The sequence below is a fragment of the Pristis pectinata genome, chromosome 9, assembly GCF_009764475.1.
Source record: "Pristis pectinata isolate sPriPec2 chromosome 9, sPriPec2.1.pri, whole genome shotgun sequence".
Taxonomy (NCBI): domain Eukaryota; kingdom Metazoa; phylum Chordata; class Chondrichthyes; order Rhinopristiformes; family Pristidae; genus Pristis; species Pristis pectinata.
In genome coordinates this window covers 19,924,691-19,943,895 of record NC_067413.1, presented here as the reverse complement: position 1 = coordinate 19,943,895, position 19,205 = coordinate 19,924,691, and the positions used below count along the sequence as shown (strand labels likewise).

The 19,205-nt window shown below is 39.9% G+C and overlaps 1 protein-coding gene across 1 annotated transcript in view; it reads right to left on the bottom strand.

Annotated features, from left to right (window-relative positions):
* LOC127574444 (collagen alpha-1(XXII) chain-like) overlaps positions 1-18,104 on the bottom strand; it is a 241,751-nt gene extending 223,647 nt beyond the window's left edge. Inside the window, exon 1 of the mRNA XM_052023460.1 lies at positions 17,355-18,104. Coding sequence (XP_051879420.1) covers positions 17,355-18,104 — 750 coding nt within the window. The remainder of the gene's footprint in view (positions 1-17,354) is intronic.
* Between the last annotated feature and the right edge of the window lie 1,101 nt (positions 18,105-19,205).

The following is a 19,205-nucleotide window of genomic DNA, read 5'->3' as shown; positions in this document are numbered from 1 at the left end:
GGAGGAGGCAATAAAAATATCCCTAACCTCTATGATGGGGTGGGGGCACAACATGTGATTCTTGGGATAAGATTATAGCATTGAAAACCATGTTCATCCTGTGAACCACCATTGACAAGATACCAGCCACATAAACAAACCAGTAGGTCAGAGGCTGGGTATTCTACAGTGAGTAACCCACCTTCTCATATCTGAGGTCCCCACCTGCTTTAAGAAGATCACTGTCATTCCAGTGCCTTAGGTAATGTGCCTTAGTAACTACCGCCCAGTGGCTCTGGCATCTACCATCATGAAGTGCTTTGAGAGGCTGGTCATGGCACACATCAACTCCAGCCTCCCAGAAAACCTCGACCCACTGCACTTCGCCTACTGTTGCAACAGGTCCATGGTGGATGTCATCTCCCTGGCCTAAACTCATCTCTGGAGCATCTGGATAACAATGACACCCACATCAGACTCCTATTTATAGACTACAGCTCTGCCTTCAATACCATAATTCCAAACAAACTCATCTCCAAACTCCTAGACCTAGGGCTCTGCACCTCCCTTTGCAACTGGATCCTTGACCTCATGACCAACAGACCACAATCAGTAAGGATAGGCAGCAACACTTCCGCCATGATTATCCTCAACACTGGTACCCCATAAGGCTGTGTCCTCAGCTCCCTTCTTTACTCCCTATACACTCACAGCCAGATTCTGCTATAACTCCATCTACAAGTTTGCAGATGACACCACTGTAGTGGGCTGGGTCTCAAATAACAATGAGGGGGAGTACAGGAAGGACATAGCAAGCCTAGAGGCATGGTGTCAAGTTCCTAAGTGTAAACATCACCAATAGCCTGTCCTGGTCCAACCACGTAGACACCATGGTCAAGAAAATACACCAGTGCTTCTACTTCCTCAGAAGGCTAAGGAAATTCAGCATGTCCCAGTTGACCCTCACCAATTTTTATAGATGCACCACAGAAAGTATCCTATCTGGATGTATCATGGCTTGGTATGGCAACTGATTTGCCCAAGACTGCAAGAAATTGCAGAGAGTTGTGGACACAGCTCAGTCCATCACGTAAACCAGCCTCTCCTCTATGGACTCTGTCTAGACTTCTCACTGCCTCAGAAAAGCAGCCAACATAATCAAAGACCCCTCCCTTCCCAGACATTCTCTCTTCTCCCTCCTTCCATCAGGCAGAAGCTACAACATACACCACCAGGCACAAGGATAGCTTCTATCCTGCTGTTACAAAATAATTGAATGGACCTCTTGTTTGTTAAAGGTGAACTCTTGACTTCACAATCTACCTCGTCGTGACCCTTGCACTTTATTATCTACCCTTTATTATCTGCACTTCCTCTGTAGCTGTAACTGTAACACTATATTCTGCATTCTGTTATTGATTTTCCCTTGTACTACATCAATGTACATATGCTTTGAAATGATCTGTATGGATGGCATGTCAAACAAAGTTTTTCACTGCATCTCGATACATGTGACAATAATAAACCAGACCTCCATACTCCAAAGCTCTTCCACTCTCTACAAAGTAGAAGTCACGAGCATGATACAATACTTCAAAACTTGCCTGGAAAAGTGCAGCTCTATAAATACTCAACAAGTCTTATGCCGTCCAAGATCCACCGATCTTCTACCTCAACACTATCTTCATGCACTATCCTCACATCCCTTGGCTTCCTTAACATCCACAAATTGATTTCTGTTTTGAAGAAACTCCATCACTCAGTTGCCGCAGCCCTCTTAGATAAAGAATTTCAAAGACTCACAGTCCTCTGGGTGAAGAGATTTCTCAACATCTCAGTCCTAAGTAGCCAATCCTTATGTTGAGACTGTAACCCCTAGTTCCTCAAACATCGTCTCTGCATACGAAGTATGTTGAGTCCTGTATGAAATTCAATGCGATCTCCTTTCATTTTCTTAAGCTCAAGAGAATACAAGCTTAGTCTACACAATTTCCCCTCATGTGGCAAACCCACCATGCCTGGAACAAATCTGGCGAATCTTTGCTGCATTCCCACTGTGGCAAATATATTGTTTTTTAGATAAGGAGACCAAAACTATATACAATAGTCCAGGTGCAATCTCACCATGGCTCTATACAATTACAGTGGAGATAGCCAGTATAAAGAGGTGAGGAGGAGGGGTGGGGCAAGAGCTGTCAAATGATAGGTGGATCCAGCTGAACAGGAGTTGATTAGCAGATGGGGTCAGGTGTGGGAGGGAAGAGTGGAAATAGAGACAGAGGATCAGTTCAGATGAAGGGTTTCGACCCAGAACGTTGACTGTCCATTTCACTCCACAGATGCTGCCTGACCTGCTGAGTTCCTCCAGCAGCTCTACTTCACTAACATTCAAGACACAGCTGAAAAGAACATTCATATCAGTGTAAGCTCCACCTCAGGCTCTGCTGGTTGCCAAAAACAATGAATATTTCTCAATGTCCCTGACATACAAAATTCACAATATTAATTTATTCAACAATAGTACTCAATCAAAATCTGTTAACATTTACTGAAGTTTAAGAAGTAAAAATGCTAAAACACAAAATTAAAAAATTAACTCAGGTTGATTAATTTAACAAATTCATAAATTAACATATTCACCCTTCCCCCCCCTCACAGCTGCCCCTCTATTGACTGAATGGGTTCACTGTTTCTGCACCAGTGCAACCAACCCATCATCAAAGCTTCAGCATAGAGGGGCCAGCAGTGTATTTTGTGTTGTTGAGAAGGTGTGGTGAACCATTTTCATGAACTGCTGCAATCCTTCAGTGAATGTCCTCCCATTGTGTTGCTGGGGACGGAATCCAGGATTTACACCCAACAATGATTATAGGCAGAAATATATTTCCAAGTGAGGATGGAGTGCATTATGCAGAACCTGTAAATGGTGGTCCTCCCATACACCTGCTGGCCTTGGTGTTAGAAGTTGTGGATTAGGGACCTGTTGTTGTAGTAGCCTGGGTGAGTAATGGTGGTGCATTTTGTAGATAGCAGACACTGCTGCAGCCATTGTGCACAAATGACAAAGAGAATGAATATATAGGGTAGTGAATGGGACACCAATCAAGCTGACTGCTTTGTCCAGAATGATATTGAGCTTCCTGAAAGCTGCTGGAGAGTATTCCATCATGCTCCTGAATTGTGACTTATAGATGAGCAATTGGCTTTGGGCTGTCAGGAGGTAAGTCATTTCTTGCAGAATACCCAGCCTCTGAACTGCTCTTGTAGTCACAGTATTTATGTACCTGGTTCAGTTGAGTTTCCAGTCATTGGTGATGCCCCATTCCCTTTCCCCAAGGGTGTTGATAATGGGGGAATTTGTGATGGCAATGCCACTGAATTCCAAGTGTTCGTGGTTAGATTCGCTTGTTGGAGTTGGTCATTCCCCCACACATTTGAGACGTTAATTTTACTTGGCACTCATCAGCACATGCTTGAATATTGTCGAGGTCTAGTTCCTTGTACAATGTAAGGAATAGCCAATAGAGTTTTTCATCAGCATGCAAGCTTCCCTCTTACATTTGCCTTTCTAGTTGCCAGCCAGGTGCTCCTTAATTCTCCACCTGAAAGGATGAAAATTTACCCTAATGCCTATACTTTTGTTCTTCAAATAATACCGTTGGATCTTTTACTTCCAACTGAAAGGACAGGCAGAACTTTTGTTTAAATGTCACCTTAAAGATTGAATCTTTCGGGAAGATTGCGATGGAATGCCAGCTGGGATAATAACTTCAGCTTTTGTGAGTAAATGTACAACCTTCTGACCCAGAGGTGAGAACATAGCCAGAACAAAATGATAAATCAATCTGTGTAAAAATCTTAACCAATTTTTCTACTAAATTACCAAGTTCTAATTCTAAGTACTTGTCACCTTATTTTGGGCTTGTCTAGAAAGAGAAATTGAGTGCTTATATCTATTATATTGAACCCTTTTATTATTTTCAATAAGGATCCTTGCTTCAGTCTCTGTCATTTTGTAACTTCTGTACCAAAAAACTTTTTATGATTAAACAGATGTGGTAATGCTCAAAGATTCAAATGGTTAGTGTGGTTTCCAAAATAATGTTGACAATGGATCTACTTAACATCCATAATAGAAAACAGACAAGCCCTCTGATTATACCCTAGAGCAAAATTTATTTTTAACTAGTGTGCTATAGAAAGATTCCTTTAATAAAATGTTAATGTGCCAACAATGTATACAGGGATTCAGAAGCCTGAAGAGAAAATCAGCCAACTCTTGCTTCTCCATGTACGCTGTAAGATCCTTCAGAGAGACCAACTAATCTCACTATAACATCATGGCCCAGTCTAGTGGAGGTACTAATTTGGGACCCGCAGACGCCGCAATATAAGTAACAGGAGATGCCACATAAGATAGATGGATAGTTTCTGAGGGAGTACACTTGTTGTTTATGCTGGTCTTCCATGTGCTCCCAATTCATGGACTTTTTGTTCCATGTTCCTTCTCCACGTTGAGCAGTTATGAGCCAGGAAGATGTTGGATTTTTCCAAGGCTTTTGGATATATTATTGAACCTTTTCCTCTCTCTCTCCAGTGATTTCTTCCAGTGCTCAGAATAGACTGTTTTGGGAGTCACACAAGGGAGCAACATTGCCTGCCCAACAGAGGTGATAGGTCCTCAGGGCCTCAATGTTGGGGATGTTGACCTGGGAGAGGACATTGATATTGGTTCTCTTATCCTTCCAGTGAATTTGGAGGATTTTACAGACACCATTGGTGATCTTTCTCCAAAGTCTTGAGGTGCTTTTCATATGTAGTCCAAATCTTAGAAGAATATAGGAGGGCAGGAATCATTGCTGCCTGGTAGACCACACTATTGTGCTGGATTTGAGGTTTTATCTTCAGACACTTTCTTCAGTTAGTCAATAGCTCTGCTGACTGCATTTAATATATAAAAATAGAATAGTTTCTGTTGATTTTCTGCATAACTTTCCGAGGTGCAGTACCTGTAACCAAATACATTATAACAAGTTTGATCAAACTAGAATTTTGCGCAGTTAAAGCATTATTTCAGGTAGGTAGTAGTAGAATCAGGGAAAGGGGCAAGTTGATGGGCATGTGTGAGAGAATAAGTTACAGGGAAATCAGTAGCACAGGAAAACGAGAAACTGATGGGCAGTCAGGCTATCTGGTTTATTGTACCTCCTAGTGGCTGAATCCTGGAACATTTGTAATCTGACCTTTACATGGTATGGGTCTGTAGTATGGTATCAAAAACTAGAAGGCATAGATTTGAGGTAAGAGGAAGGAGCCTTAGAAAGGATTTGAGGGGAAAGTTTTTTTTTACAGAGAGTGATTGATGTCTGGAACTCACTGCCAGAGAAGGTGCTGGAGTTCATATCTCCCTGAAAATGGCAATACAAGTAGATAGGGTGGTAAAGAAGGCGTAGAGCATGCTTGGCTTCATCGGGCCGGGCACTGAGTACAAGAGGCAAGAAGTCATGTTGCAGCTGTATAAAACTTTAGTTAGGCCGCATTTGGAGTATTGCATGCAATTCTGGTCGCCCCATTACAGGAAGGATGTGGAGGCTTTGGAGAGAGGGCAGAAGTGTTTCACCAGGATGCTGTCCCGATTAGAGAATATTAGCTATAAGGAGAAGTTGGACAAACTTGGATTGTTTTATCTGGAGTGTCAGAGGCTGAGGGAGGACCTGATAGAGGTTTATAAAAGCATATATAAGCTAGATAGTCAGAAATGTCAAATACCAGAGGAAGCAGCTTTCAGGTTAGAGGGGGAAAGTTTAAAGGGGATGTTCAGGGTAAGTTTTTTTACACAGAAAATGATGGGTCCTGAAATGCACTGAAAGGGGCCATGGCAGAAGCAGACACTATTGGAATTGGTTTATTATTGTCATTTGTACGGAGGTACAGTGAAAAACTTGTCTTGTATACCGTTCATACAGATCAATTCATTCCACAGTGCATTGAGGTAGTACAAGGTAAAACAATAACAGAATGCAGAATAAACTCTAACAGCTACAAAGAAAGTGCAGTGCAGGTTGACAGAAAGGTGCAAGGTCATAATGAGGTAGATTGTGAGGTCAAGAGTCCATTTTATCATATTAGGGAACTGTTCAATAGTCTTATAACAGCAGGATAGAAGCTGTCCTTGAGCCTGATGATATGTACTTTGAGGCTTTTGTATCTTCTGCCCAATGGGAGAAGGTTGGCATGGACCTGGTGGGCTGAAGGGCCTGTTTCTGTGCAGTACAACTCTATGACTCTAAGACATTAAGTAATGGATGTGCTGGAGTCAGAATGAAGATGAAAGCTAAGTTCAAAGAAATGAAAAGTAACGCGTACATAGAAAGGCAGAGTGATGAGGATTGGAACACACTTGTGACAACCTTCCTATTGAGTGCAAAAAGGCTGCACACTGAAACACAAAACTCGCTATCTTCTGACTCCCTACAAGAGTTACAATGATTTGAAATCCCCTCCACTCCATTGTACCAATGCACTCGATTTGGTATTTTAAAATAGCATCCTAACCACGCCCTGGGTGCTAATTTACACTTTGCCACTCTGACTCAACATAAAAGGCCACAACCTCCAACACACTTTGCATTTACCTGAGCCTGAAAAAAAGTAATCTCCAACACGAGCCCCCGCATTTAGATAGGTCATGGGATAAACCCGGAGTGAAACATTATGACCTCTGACACAAGACCTAGCAGGTAATTGGGGCAGGAGGCGGGTTACTATGGAAACCCTCGTTTGGGAACAGAAATGTTATCTTAATGAGGAACGGCTATTCTTTCTGAGGTTGTGTATTTTCTGCAAGCGGCAGCGCAGAGTATTATGTTCTGCCTTTGACTTCTAATGACAACTGGGCGCCCAAAAGAGGAAGCGCTGCCTTCAGAAACGCATTTGCAAGTTATAAACCTACAACAAACACACATATGCATCGAGATCATTCTAAAAACGGCTTACAACATTTTTTTTGCCGGAGTTATATTGGCCTCTCGGTTATATACAGCTACAATAGCACTCTCATGATCTGTCGAGTTACTGGACGCAGCGTCTCAGAGTCTCCTTGAGATTACTAGAAAACTTGGTACTACAAACGTGAGGAATTTGCCTTCAATCAATGCTGACAGCATTCTCTTAACAAAGTTTGCTTTTCACGTCCAGAAGCAAACAGGCAGCCGAGAAATAATTTGTACTTAATACTAAACAGTGTTCCCGAATTTACACTGTACCAAGCGTCCTCGACACTCATGGGAAACACAACATTACATCACATGAGTCTATCGAACGTAAAGCAAAAACACTTAGTTTAAAATAAATGGTTACACAAACCCAACTGGATAATTATTGAAATACGTTATGCAAACAAATAGACGCTGCACTAAACATTAAAAAAAGATCCAATTTAAACTTGGCAATCCACCAACCTGTAAGGAAATCTCATGAGAGGATCATCCTTTGACATAAAGGATTAAAGAATGGGATTTGTTTCAGATTCTTACCTGCAGCAGTTTCTCTTGAAAAGAAGTCCCAACGTCAAGTTTTAATGATCATGGGGGAAAAAAATCATAAAGCAAAAGGCAACAGATAAAACACTCCTCTCAGTTCAGATCTGTTAAAGTGACACTTCTCCCATCACAATCCAAGCGGCCAAACTTTTCCAAGAGACACGAGTTTGACTGAATTGTAAAATCACACGCAGAAGTCGACCCAGTTACACACAATTTTCACAATCTGTGAAAAATGAATGTTGCCTTTCACTGTTTCCTTTTCTTCCTTCAGTAAATCCCTCATCTCTTGATCATTTTCAGTCCTACTAGATTGGGGCAGTGTCACTGTATTAAGTTTCAGCGGCAGTGCCTGGAGTAACCAGACTGTCAGCCCATCCAATTATAGCAAACTTTGGGGTATTTTGGTCCTTGTGTATCTGAAACCATCCCATATCTAATCCATTAAACAGAGAGCACAATTGCCCTCCTGAGTTGGTTAATGAGATTTGCTTCATTTCGCTGCCTCCATCTTTCGAAGTTTAATAAAATTGTAACTATATATCAGCAATTTGGCCGGAAACTGTTATTATATTTCAGAACTGACAATTTCTTCAAGTGATAATCCAGTTTTCTGATGACAATGCGGAGAAAACGCGCCACCTTGTGTTACGGCTTAAAAATGCAATAAAACCGATTTGGTTTCAGGAGTTCACAAGTTGCCACAGTTTTAATGATACAATGTGAGGTTTAATGAATTTACCGTAATGAATAAATTATTATATTAAAAAATCCAGATATTTATATTTGAATTCACTAAGAGATCTGGGCTAATGTTTTTATTGTGTTGATACCGTATTTAAATTCCTACCTTTGAAATAAATATATTGCCCACGTTAATTCAGTCGATGCAACAGAAAGTATGAGATGCTTAATGCTGGTTCAGAATATGCTGCAGTATTCCGCACTCTTGGGCTGGATCTCACTGTCTTGTCTAACTTTGAAAAGAATGGTACATCATTGGAAGTACCAGCCATTGCAACAGACATTCGGCTGTTTCTGGTAAATATTGAAAGCTGTCACGGCGTTGTTCGGCAACTGGATGATGTTGTCTTCAGAAGCGTACAGTACCTTGCTCTAATCCCGCGACATCAAATCAAACTGCCAGTGGTGGAGAAAGCGAGCGAGATAAATGAAGAGGTCCGAGTCGAAGGAAGATAAGATCTCTGAACATGCGAAAATTACAAGGATCGGGAAGTCATGAAATAATTTGTACATGATTAATAATTCTTAGTTAGAGGCAGAAATTATAATGAGAGAGCACTAGCAACTCTGGTTAAATTTACTGCTAATGCATCCATCAACAGATCTTACATGTTCAGTTAACCCAGGTTGCCTGATCGAAGAACGCTTGCACTGGACGCTAAATCCAATGTGTTGAAAAACTTCATTTTCACCATTAAGATCCATTAAATAAAAACTGCAATAAAAAAGAATCATTGGCTGCACAAATCCTCCGTTGATTTGGATGATATCCATCCTTGCTGCACTGAGTATACCCTGAATATCTGCCTCTTAATATATTAGTAATTCAAGAGACCTCAGTGTTAACAATTGTTACCACAATCTTTGAAACATCTGTTGTTCATGATTATCCCTCTGTTAATATTATATTTTGTTTTATTTTGTTAGATATGATCACTCCAATGCTCTCAATGTTATCGGTTTTAAAAGCTTCACAAAAACAAGGACAGCAATATTTGATATTCTTGGTTCAGCACAATGATGTGACTCAAATTAAGGTGAACTCATACACAAGAAATCTAAAATATGGCTTTTGATAGATGGGGACTGGTTGGGTTTACTCTTTTTTTTCCCCTCAGCTTGTAGACAGCCCCAGCAAGGCTTCATTTCTTGCCCATCCATAATTGCCATTGAATTGAAATCCATGTGAAGCCATTTCAGGAGACACCAACTGGAGCTCTGGACTTTGGCTCAATTCTGCTCCATGAAGAATGGGAAAATTCCTGGTAGAATTGATAATGATGATACGGCAAGGTGAAATATAATGGTAGCAGGCTGATGTGGAAAATGAACACCAGCATTGTGCTGCTCAACTCAATAGCCTGTTGATGTGCTATAAGTACTATGGGGCAAATCGAGCTATGACCCCAACTCACTACCCAAAGTCTCCACCCACTTGCACCTACCTAGGGGAGACTTGGAAGGCTGACCAACTGGATCCTCTGCACCCAGGAGGTGTCCGTTGAGGTGATATACCCCTGAGGCCCAGCTCCTAGCAGGAGACAGAAGGCAAACCTGGGGGTGGAATCTGTCCAACCTATCCAGCCATGTGAAACTTTTTAAATGTGTATGATATCCAGACTAATTAAAAAACTATTAAGTAAATTCAAATAATTATAAAGAGAAGTTAATGAGCCTGATTATACAGTGTATGGATAAACTCCTTCCTGACTTGTACACATGTGCATTAGCAACACAGAAGTCAGGAATAAGCTGACAGTCAAGAGACAGAATATCTGACCCCTGCTCTGAACTTGGTCATTGGTCTGGAGGTGGAGAATGAAGGTTCTAGAGGAAGGGGCTGGATGCAATTCCTATCCGGCCTCTTAACTTTAAGCTTGTCACAGCTGGTATTTATAATGGTGGCCACATTCATTTGAATGGGGGCTCACCATTCTGGATTGACAAGTGATTTGTTTATTTTCCTTTATTTTACTTAATCTTAATATTTTTACTTGCTTTCTAACACTTAAACAAGTATATAAGTAAAGTTGTGTTTTTTATTTGTTTAATCACTTCTAATTTTTATGTACTTTTTCAATTGTTTTGAACTGTCATCCCTGATTATCAGAGACATTTAACACGAGTTAATAAAAGGTGTCTAACATCAGTGAGTTGTCAAAAGACCATCATGCTGCGGTGAAGGTGGACCTCAGCACCCTTGGCTACTGCTCCACTTCACTAGCTGACTGCAACAGCAAGTTCTGGAGGATGTTTGGACCAACAAAGCAGTGAAAAGTAGCCCCAGGAATAGAAAGCACTGCAAGTGTGAGAATGATAAGGCCCAATCATTTTTGGAACATAAATGAAAACTCATCAAATCACTACAAATTAAATAAAATAAGTAAGAATAAAGATTGTAAATCACTTTTCTTCTCCTAATCTCCAGCTCAGAAATCCTTTTACATATAAATAAGAACACTGATTTACTCCTGTTTTGGATGGGTATGATGAGAGAGGTAGATTCCCCAGCATGATGCTAGGAAATCTCAGTATAATCAGACGCCACAGTTGGACACTGTAATTCGAGCAATGGGGCAGAGTGGCTAATACCCTGGCATCTGTCACTCATATAGGTCAATAGAAGTCCCAGACAAAATTTGGGACTACTGTCCAGATTTTGGCCCTATGTCATTCAATGTAATTCCTCCCAAACCACTGTCCAGCAGCTGCTCCCGAGCATGCAGTTGCAGCCATCAGATTGAGAACAGACTCCAGATCACCATTAGTGCCTGAATGACCTTATGTTGAGTCTCCTCAAGTTTGTAGACCAACACACATGTTTGCAAAGACTCTTTGGCAAAAAAAGCAGGGGTCATGAAGAAAGAATAATAACAAGAGTAGAAAGAGACAGACTCAGCCTTTTCACACCTCCCATATAACTTACTTTCAAGAGGAGAAACATAAAGAACAGCAATAAAACACACATTTCTTATTTCCTGTGATCATTATTTTGCAACTTCATCTAAACAGCTGACATTCGTATCTGTAAGTAAGGAACTGATGGCATGATATGAGTGATTACTTTTAGTTTAATGCAAGACCGCTGATGAGAAATGTGTATAACAAAAAATTCTTTACACAGATCATGGCAGCTATTTTTTTCCCAGTGTCATTGTCTGCAGAGATCTCAAGTATATCAAAGTCGATTTGTCACCGATGCAAAGTGGAAAAAAAACACTATTAGTGCTAACTGGAAGAGAGAAAATGTATGTGATTTTATCTCATCTCTAAGAAACATTCAGTAACAAATGGTTGAACAGTGCAATAGTATGCTGTTAAACAATGCTACAGAAGTGAATTAATTATTTGGCCATTACATAGAATGGAATCATTCAATGAAACAGTTTTAAACTATAGGAGTGAGTGTCTGGAACATAATTAGTGGTTAGAATCTCAGTTCTTTTCCAAAACTTCCTGACGCCCAAAACCTACTCTGCTTTCCTGGTTTTGTAGGTTTTGCTTTATAGGTTTTCCTCTTTACCTTTGCCTAATGTGCCCCCAGCCCACTAACTATTCACACACTTGTTTGTCTATATTATTTATTTGCACTCTCACACTTTTATCTTCAGCTAATATCACTATTTCATGCACCTAATCATTTTACACCATTCTATTTCTAAACAAAACTTTGGTGAGATTGCACTCGGAATATTGTGTGCCATATCTGGTTGCCATACCATAGGAAAGATGTAATTAAGGTAGAGGAGGTGCAGAAGAGGTTCACAACCCCTGGAGGGGTTGAGTTATAAGGAGAGATTGGATAGGCTGGGACTGTTTTCCAATCCAATCTCTAGCCTTTATTAATGAGGCCAGCATTTTCTTCTCGTCCTCAATTTCCCTTGAAATGAGAGTCTTGCTTTGCCCTTTTCAGAAGCTAGTTATGCATCAGCCAAATTGAAGTGGGTCTACAGTCACAGTTCTGCCAGGGCAACAGAGGTGGCAGATTTACTTCAAGCCCAAAATGAAACTGTAGCCTGCCACCAGTGTGGTATTTTTGAAAGTACGGCTTTTGGATAAGACGTACATTTGTATTTTTGGATACATGAAAAAACTCTATGTGTTATTTGGTGACAACAATAGATTTTCTGACCAGGATTGTCCATTACTTGGTTGCCGCATACCAATGATTCAGTTCTTTAGAAGAAAAGCCCTTAATAATATTATGCTTTGGGATGCCTTGGGGAACTGATGTAGTATTACATATATCTGATACTTAGGGGTAATGACCTTTGACAGGCAGCTGTGTAGCTAGTAACACATAACGTTGGGCTTATAAGAGACAGCGATGGCTTGCAGCTGTCTGAAACATTAGACAGATTAATTCGTCATATTGTGAGTGACAGCTTTTCAAGAATCAAGCATTGTTGACAGGTAATACAGCTGAAGTGTCTTATATTTCAATGGGATTAGTTAAAAATGTGATTAGCTTAAATATACTATGTGCGCTCATTATTTATCTGACAAATATTAAGAACATTTGCATTTTGTTTTATAGCTAGAACCTCATTCCGACAAATTTCAGTGGGCAGCTGACCGACACCATCATTGTACTGCATGCTAACTGCAAGTGTTCTTGCAACCCATGTTGCTGCACTGCATTGGCTTTCTCTGATGAGCTAGAGACTGAGAAAATAAGCCCCTCTCATAGGTGGATGTACCATTGCCTATAGTAAAGACTGATGGCTCCTTGGGTCTTATAAGCAAATGAGTATTATCGGTTGTTAATTACCTTGTCATTGACTTCCTAACTTCTTTCCTAACTCCCTATACTCATTCTGCAGGACCTCACCCCTTGTTTTACCTATGTCGTACAAACATGTACAATGACCTCTGGTTGTTCGCCCTCCCCCTCAAGAAAGTTCTGCCCCCCACATCCTTGACCCTGGCACCCGGGAGGCAACGCACCATCCTGGTGTCTCTTCTGCGGCCACAGAATCTCCTGTCTGTCCCCCTCACTATTGAGTGTCCTATCACTATCGCCCTGTCTGACTGCACCCTTTCCTTCTGAGCCTCAGAGCCGGTCACAGCGCCAGAGACCTGACTGCTGCTGCTCGCCCCTGAAGGATCACCCCCCTCAATAGTATTCAGAAATTAAAAAAAACCTTACCGGCTCCTCACCTGTTAGTGAGGGGAATGGCCACAGTGGAACCCTGTACTGTCTGACTACCACCCCCACCCCCCCTTGCTTTTCCTGGTGGTCACCCATCTATCTGAAGCCTGTACCTTGGGTATGACCACCTCAGTAAAAGTCTCATCTATGATGTTGTCGGAATCCCAGATGATCCTGAGTGCATCGAACTCCAGCACCGGTTCCTTGATCTGGTCTATCAGGAGCTGCAGCTGGGTGCCCTTCCCACAGATGTAGTCACCAGGGAGACTGTGAGATTCCCTGACTTCCCAACTCTTGCAGGACGACCATTCCACTACCCTGACTGCCATCCTGCCTACACTGAGTCAGGTGCTAAGGATGAATAAGAGATTAAAAACCTTACCTGCTCCTCACCTGTGCTTCCTCACTGAAGCCTCTCTAGTCAAAGCCTCAACTCTCCACTCTTACACTGACCTACTGTCACAATGATCGCTCCAAAATGGCCGCTCCGCTTAAGTTCATCTTCCTTTTATTGGTTAAAGTGCCCTCCAATTAGCCAATCAATGAGACTTGCCTTTTTATAAATTTTCGCTCTCACTCTCAGCTCCTGACTCCTGTAAAAGTGAAACTAACTTCAGAACATTGTACCCTTTCCTTGACTTCTGAGCTATGTGCTGCCATTTAGTCTTGCTGGACATCCATTCAAACCTTCGTTCTTCACATCTCAAGACCCAGACACCAGAATGGTGGCAAGTGCTATGGAGAAGTAGGTTGCTCTTACATAAATATGCAATGAAAGATCCCCAACTTTTTCACCTGCTAATTCCACCCATCAAAATTCAGGATTCAAACCCCTGAGGGATAGGATTTCTGACAATTTCTCCCAAAAAAGCACCACTGTTTTTGCCCATTGAAGCCTAATGCAGTGCCTAGGTGACTGCTTTAACATGATACTGGAGGACTGCCAGTGTAATGGAACTCAACAAAGGTTATAAAAACAGAGAATGCTGCAAGTACTCCACAGGTCAGTCAGCATCTGTGGAGAGAGAAATAGAATTACTGTTTCATGCCCATAACAGCTAAAAGCACTTGACAAAGTTAGAGATGCCATTGATTGTAAGCAAGTGCAAAGTCAAAGAAATAGGAAGCAGCTGAAAGAAACAATACATTGGTTGTGACAGTGTTAGAGGCTTTCCTGGCAGTAAGAAGATACAGTAAATGTAATGTTTCTTTGTTTTCATTTTGTCTCAGAGTAGAATTTGCTTCCACAGTGCCTATTGTTGCAAAGTTACAGATCTTCACATCTGATGAGCTGTCTCTTATGCTGAGAACACTGAGCCCACAATATTCCTGTGCACAGTGGTGGTGAGCTTGATGTTGCTATAGGGGAAAGTATTTTGATAATATATTCTAAGGAATCTCCTGCATGGCACATCTCTGAATTCTTAGCACTGTCTCCATAAGACAAATTTTATAATTAAAATGAATAAATAGAGAGCTATGCTTTCAGATAGGATTAACACATTTCACACTTTAAATCCAGGTGTGGACTCCTATTGTTCTAGGTTTCATGCCAGGAATATTTAAAGGTAACATTTATTCCAATAACTATATTGGAAAAAATCATGATTCAATTCAATACATTAAACATCATGCAAGGATAAATGCATTGAAGAATATGCATTTCATAGAAACAATAATCTAGCAGAATTGTTAGAACACCCTGTTTTTTATTTCATTAAATGCAATTGAATAATTTTCTGAGAATTCTGATGCATCGTCTGCCATATTTTTACCTGTATAGTAAAAATAAAGTATTATCTTGTAACCTTGCTATTGTGTTTGAAAGTTACATTATCCTTGATTTGGACTCCGGTTCTATTAGCTTTTCCAAGTATTCATTTGTAATTTGTAATTGGTAACTGATTTATTATTGTCACATGTACCAAGATACAGTGAAAAGCTTTTGTCTGCATGCCATCCAGACAGATCATACTATATTTAAGTACATCAAGGTAGCACAAAAGGGAAAAAAAGAATACAGAATACAGTATCACGGTTACAGAGAAAGTGGAGTGCAGGTAGATGAGTAAAGTGCAAGGGCTACGACCAGGTCGATTGAGTGATCGAGAGTTCATCTTTAGCGTATAACATGATTTGATATTTTGTGGGTGAATGTCCATGGCGTGGGCAGAGGATAATAGGGGATGCTCAAACATTTCATGGTAAGTTATACTGCTTATCTTCATGCTGAGTGCGAGATCAGTCTAGCAAAAGAATAAATGCATACTTTTCTTTTCTGTAATATTCAACTAATGCCTAACCTTCTTTGGAATGACAGTATTTAATCTGAATTCTCTTAAGCAAACACATGTTACATGCAACAAAAAAACTCTCTCTGTGCTTTTCCTGTCCTTGTCAGTATTTGTCAATGATAAAAAGAAGAAAAAAATAGAAATTGTGAGCTGGTGGAGGAGTGTGTTCCCATGACTCAATAAGAGTTCCTACCTCCTCCAATGGCTCACTCCAAATCCACTTCATTCTTCCCTGGGGCCCCAGTGTCTGCAAGGCAGGTGGCTTGTACCTGGACTTCAAACAGATGAATTACCTTTGGTTGTATTGCCAGCTCCATCAGCTTGCCGATGACACCTGAGGACTAAGTTTTAACTGATCTTTGAACCTCTCGGTCTGAATATGTTTAAGGTGATAAATAACCTAGGACCAATATCCCTACAATTTCCTGTAGCATATCTGTTCTTAATACAGAAGGAAGAAGAAAAGAATTTTTTAACTCACTGAGTTATGGTCTGGCATGCATTGTCAAAAAGATTTGTGAAATCAACTTTAGCAATAACTTTCAAAAGGCAACCAGATGCCCAATAAAGTCTGCAAAATTAAAGAGGAAGAAGTGAGTGAGGCAAACTAATAGGGCTTTAATTGTGGTGCCTTTAATTATATTGGCAAATGCAAATAGGATAAAGGGCCTCCTTCTGATCTGTATGATTTTATAATCAATACAAGAGTAGGCCCTGAAATTCAATGGAATTTAGTAATTCAAGTATTAAACGTTGTTTGCAATTCACCCATTTGCTAAGTCTTGGTAAATCTCTTTGAATTTTCACCATTCCTCTGAGGAAACTTCCTTGTCATTCAGTTTGGAACCACCTGTGCACTTGGCACAGATTACATTTAATTCTTTGCAAGCCACCAAACAGATCAGACTTTAATATGCTGGTGATTGAAGCTCAGTCTTCAAACTGGCCTATTGCTATTCTGGTGTGTAAAACCAGTAGGAATTACATAATTATCGCTGGGAACATTGAACTAAGCTTGCATATTCATAATGTAAGGGACAAATGAGCTTGTTGAAATTTTAAATGAGTTGCCATCATCTATTTTATTCACATCTGAATTTCCATTTGGATGATTAGTTTTCTAATGGGATTAGTTCACTGCCTGTGGTGTTCCTTTCACCATATTCAAAATTGCTTTCTGCTTGTTATTCAGATTTTCCACTTAGATCTAGATTTTTCATTTCATTATTCAGTCCCAACAACAGCTCCACATTTAGAAGTAGTATCAGCTGCAATCCAAGATAAAATAAAATTAATTATGTGAACTGAAGAACCAATCTCTTGTGAAGCAGATATTCCTTACCATGGTGGTCCAAAGATGTTCTTTTTTGCTACATTTGATAATCAGCTTCTCAGTAATTGACATTTAGCTGTCACACAGTTCTTTGGCAGGTTACAGGAGCAATAGGGTTGTGTCAACATTTTTCAAAGCAACAATGTACACTAACTTGAATTATATAAAATCAACACAGTTTGTTGGAAACCTTCTGAGGTGTACTAATCTGATCTACTTTCTGATAGTGTACCAATCACTAGTTATTTTATACATTTTCTCCTGATTCCATTGTTAAGAAGCTTAGTTGCCTCACTGACTTCTTTTCCCACCTGCTGGCTTGCAGTGTTAAAACCTTCATTGATGTTCACGTTGCTAAAGGTTAATGGTAATGGTTTTAAGGGCTTAGACCGACCACGTGTTTCACCTTCATGGCCTTTTCCTTTCTTTATTCTCCCTCTTACAGCCTGATGTGTTGCTTCGGGATTTCCATCAGGAATATAATTTTGTATGTCATGCACCATTTCAGATTTAGCACCGATGCTTGTAATGGGAACCAAGAGTTTATTTGGAAGAGCTTTTTCTCCAAATTTATGGTTGATAATGGAATCTGAGATCTTGGCAGGAAGAAATGATGCTTGTTGCTTGAGAGATTTTGAAGATTTCTGGTTTTCTAGTAATGCATTTTCAGCCTGTCTTATTTTCTCTAAGTTCTCCAGCTGCCTGTGATTCCTCACCTTTTTTAGCTGGTTTTCCATGCAGATTGCTCCACTGGTAGCCAGTTTTTCTGCAGCCATCTTTGCTTCGATTTGAACATCTTTGAGCTTTTCAGATTGAGCTTTCCTAATGTCTTCAGAGAGCTCTAATGGAGCCAGCTTAATTGGCTTTTTAGGGGTAAATTCTTTCAATTCATTCTCATTGCCTTGATATGACATTGATGCTGCTGCTTTGCACTGGCTCTCAAAGTGATTAGCAGATAAGGATTCTTCATTTGGATTGTTGATATCATTAGTTGCTGAGTGATTGGTACTAAGTGAGTTCTTCTTTTTTGTTGTTTTGTTGAGGTTGAGAATGTGTAGCATATTGACGGAATTTTTGTGTTTGGATTCTGATTGTCCCTCAGTTGAGAGTACCTTGAAAACATTCAATTGAAGCAGGTTATCATTTAAAAAAATAACTTATGTAGTGTAGTATTAGACATTCCCATATTTGTCTTTGACCACACAAAAGAAAAGGGGTAAAAACATATGCTCAGGTTCATGAGGTAAACTCACAATGTTAGAATAAATGCTTTTTGAATTTTGTTTCTGAAATTCTAAGTTGTTGCTTTATTCTGAAAGATATTACCACATATATTTATCACATAAGACAGGGGCACAAATGTTTGCCCCCAAAACTCTAAAATTATGAATTACATGAAAACAGATTCAATTAAGAAAAGGTAAGCAATACTAACTACAATTTTGCATGCTTAATGTTGGATATATAATTTGCAATTTATTTTCTGATTTTTTTTTAGCAGAAGTCATTCAACAGCCTACTCCAACACTGCCTTCAGGAACTCAGCACAAGAACACCAAAGATTTATTCTCACTCATTATTCTCACTAACATCTTATCTCTATTATTTTAGACCCATGATGGTTGATTCATTCAATTCATAATCTTCCTTTGGCTTAACCAAATGATAATTCCACCCTAAGGGATAAAATGTTGAGAAAATTCCTTTTTTGGTCTTGTAATTTAGGTCTTGTGCTCAAGAACCTTCACCAAGTAACAGTATTGGATGTTGCTTTTATGCAGTCTAATGGAAAGAGAAAAAAGAAAGACATTCATGTATTTTGCATCTTTCATAAGCCCGAAGTGGTACACAAACTCAGGATGTTTTCCCAAAGTGGTTTACAACCAATTAAATACATCAGAAGTGTCATCATTCTTTCATTGTGGGAAACATGACAGCAAAAATGTATGTATTGTAAAGTCTCACAAAAAGTGATGAGATAATGCCCAGAAAATCTACAAATATAGGAAATAGAGAAGGCCATTTAATTCTGCCATCGACTAATGTGTATTCTAACTTTTGCTCTCTTTTCCTTTACTAAAAAAAAATAAATCTCAGATTTAAAATTAATATTTGATGTGGCTTCAGCTGTTACATGCAGAAGGATATTCCAAACTTCTGCC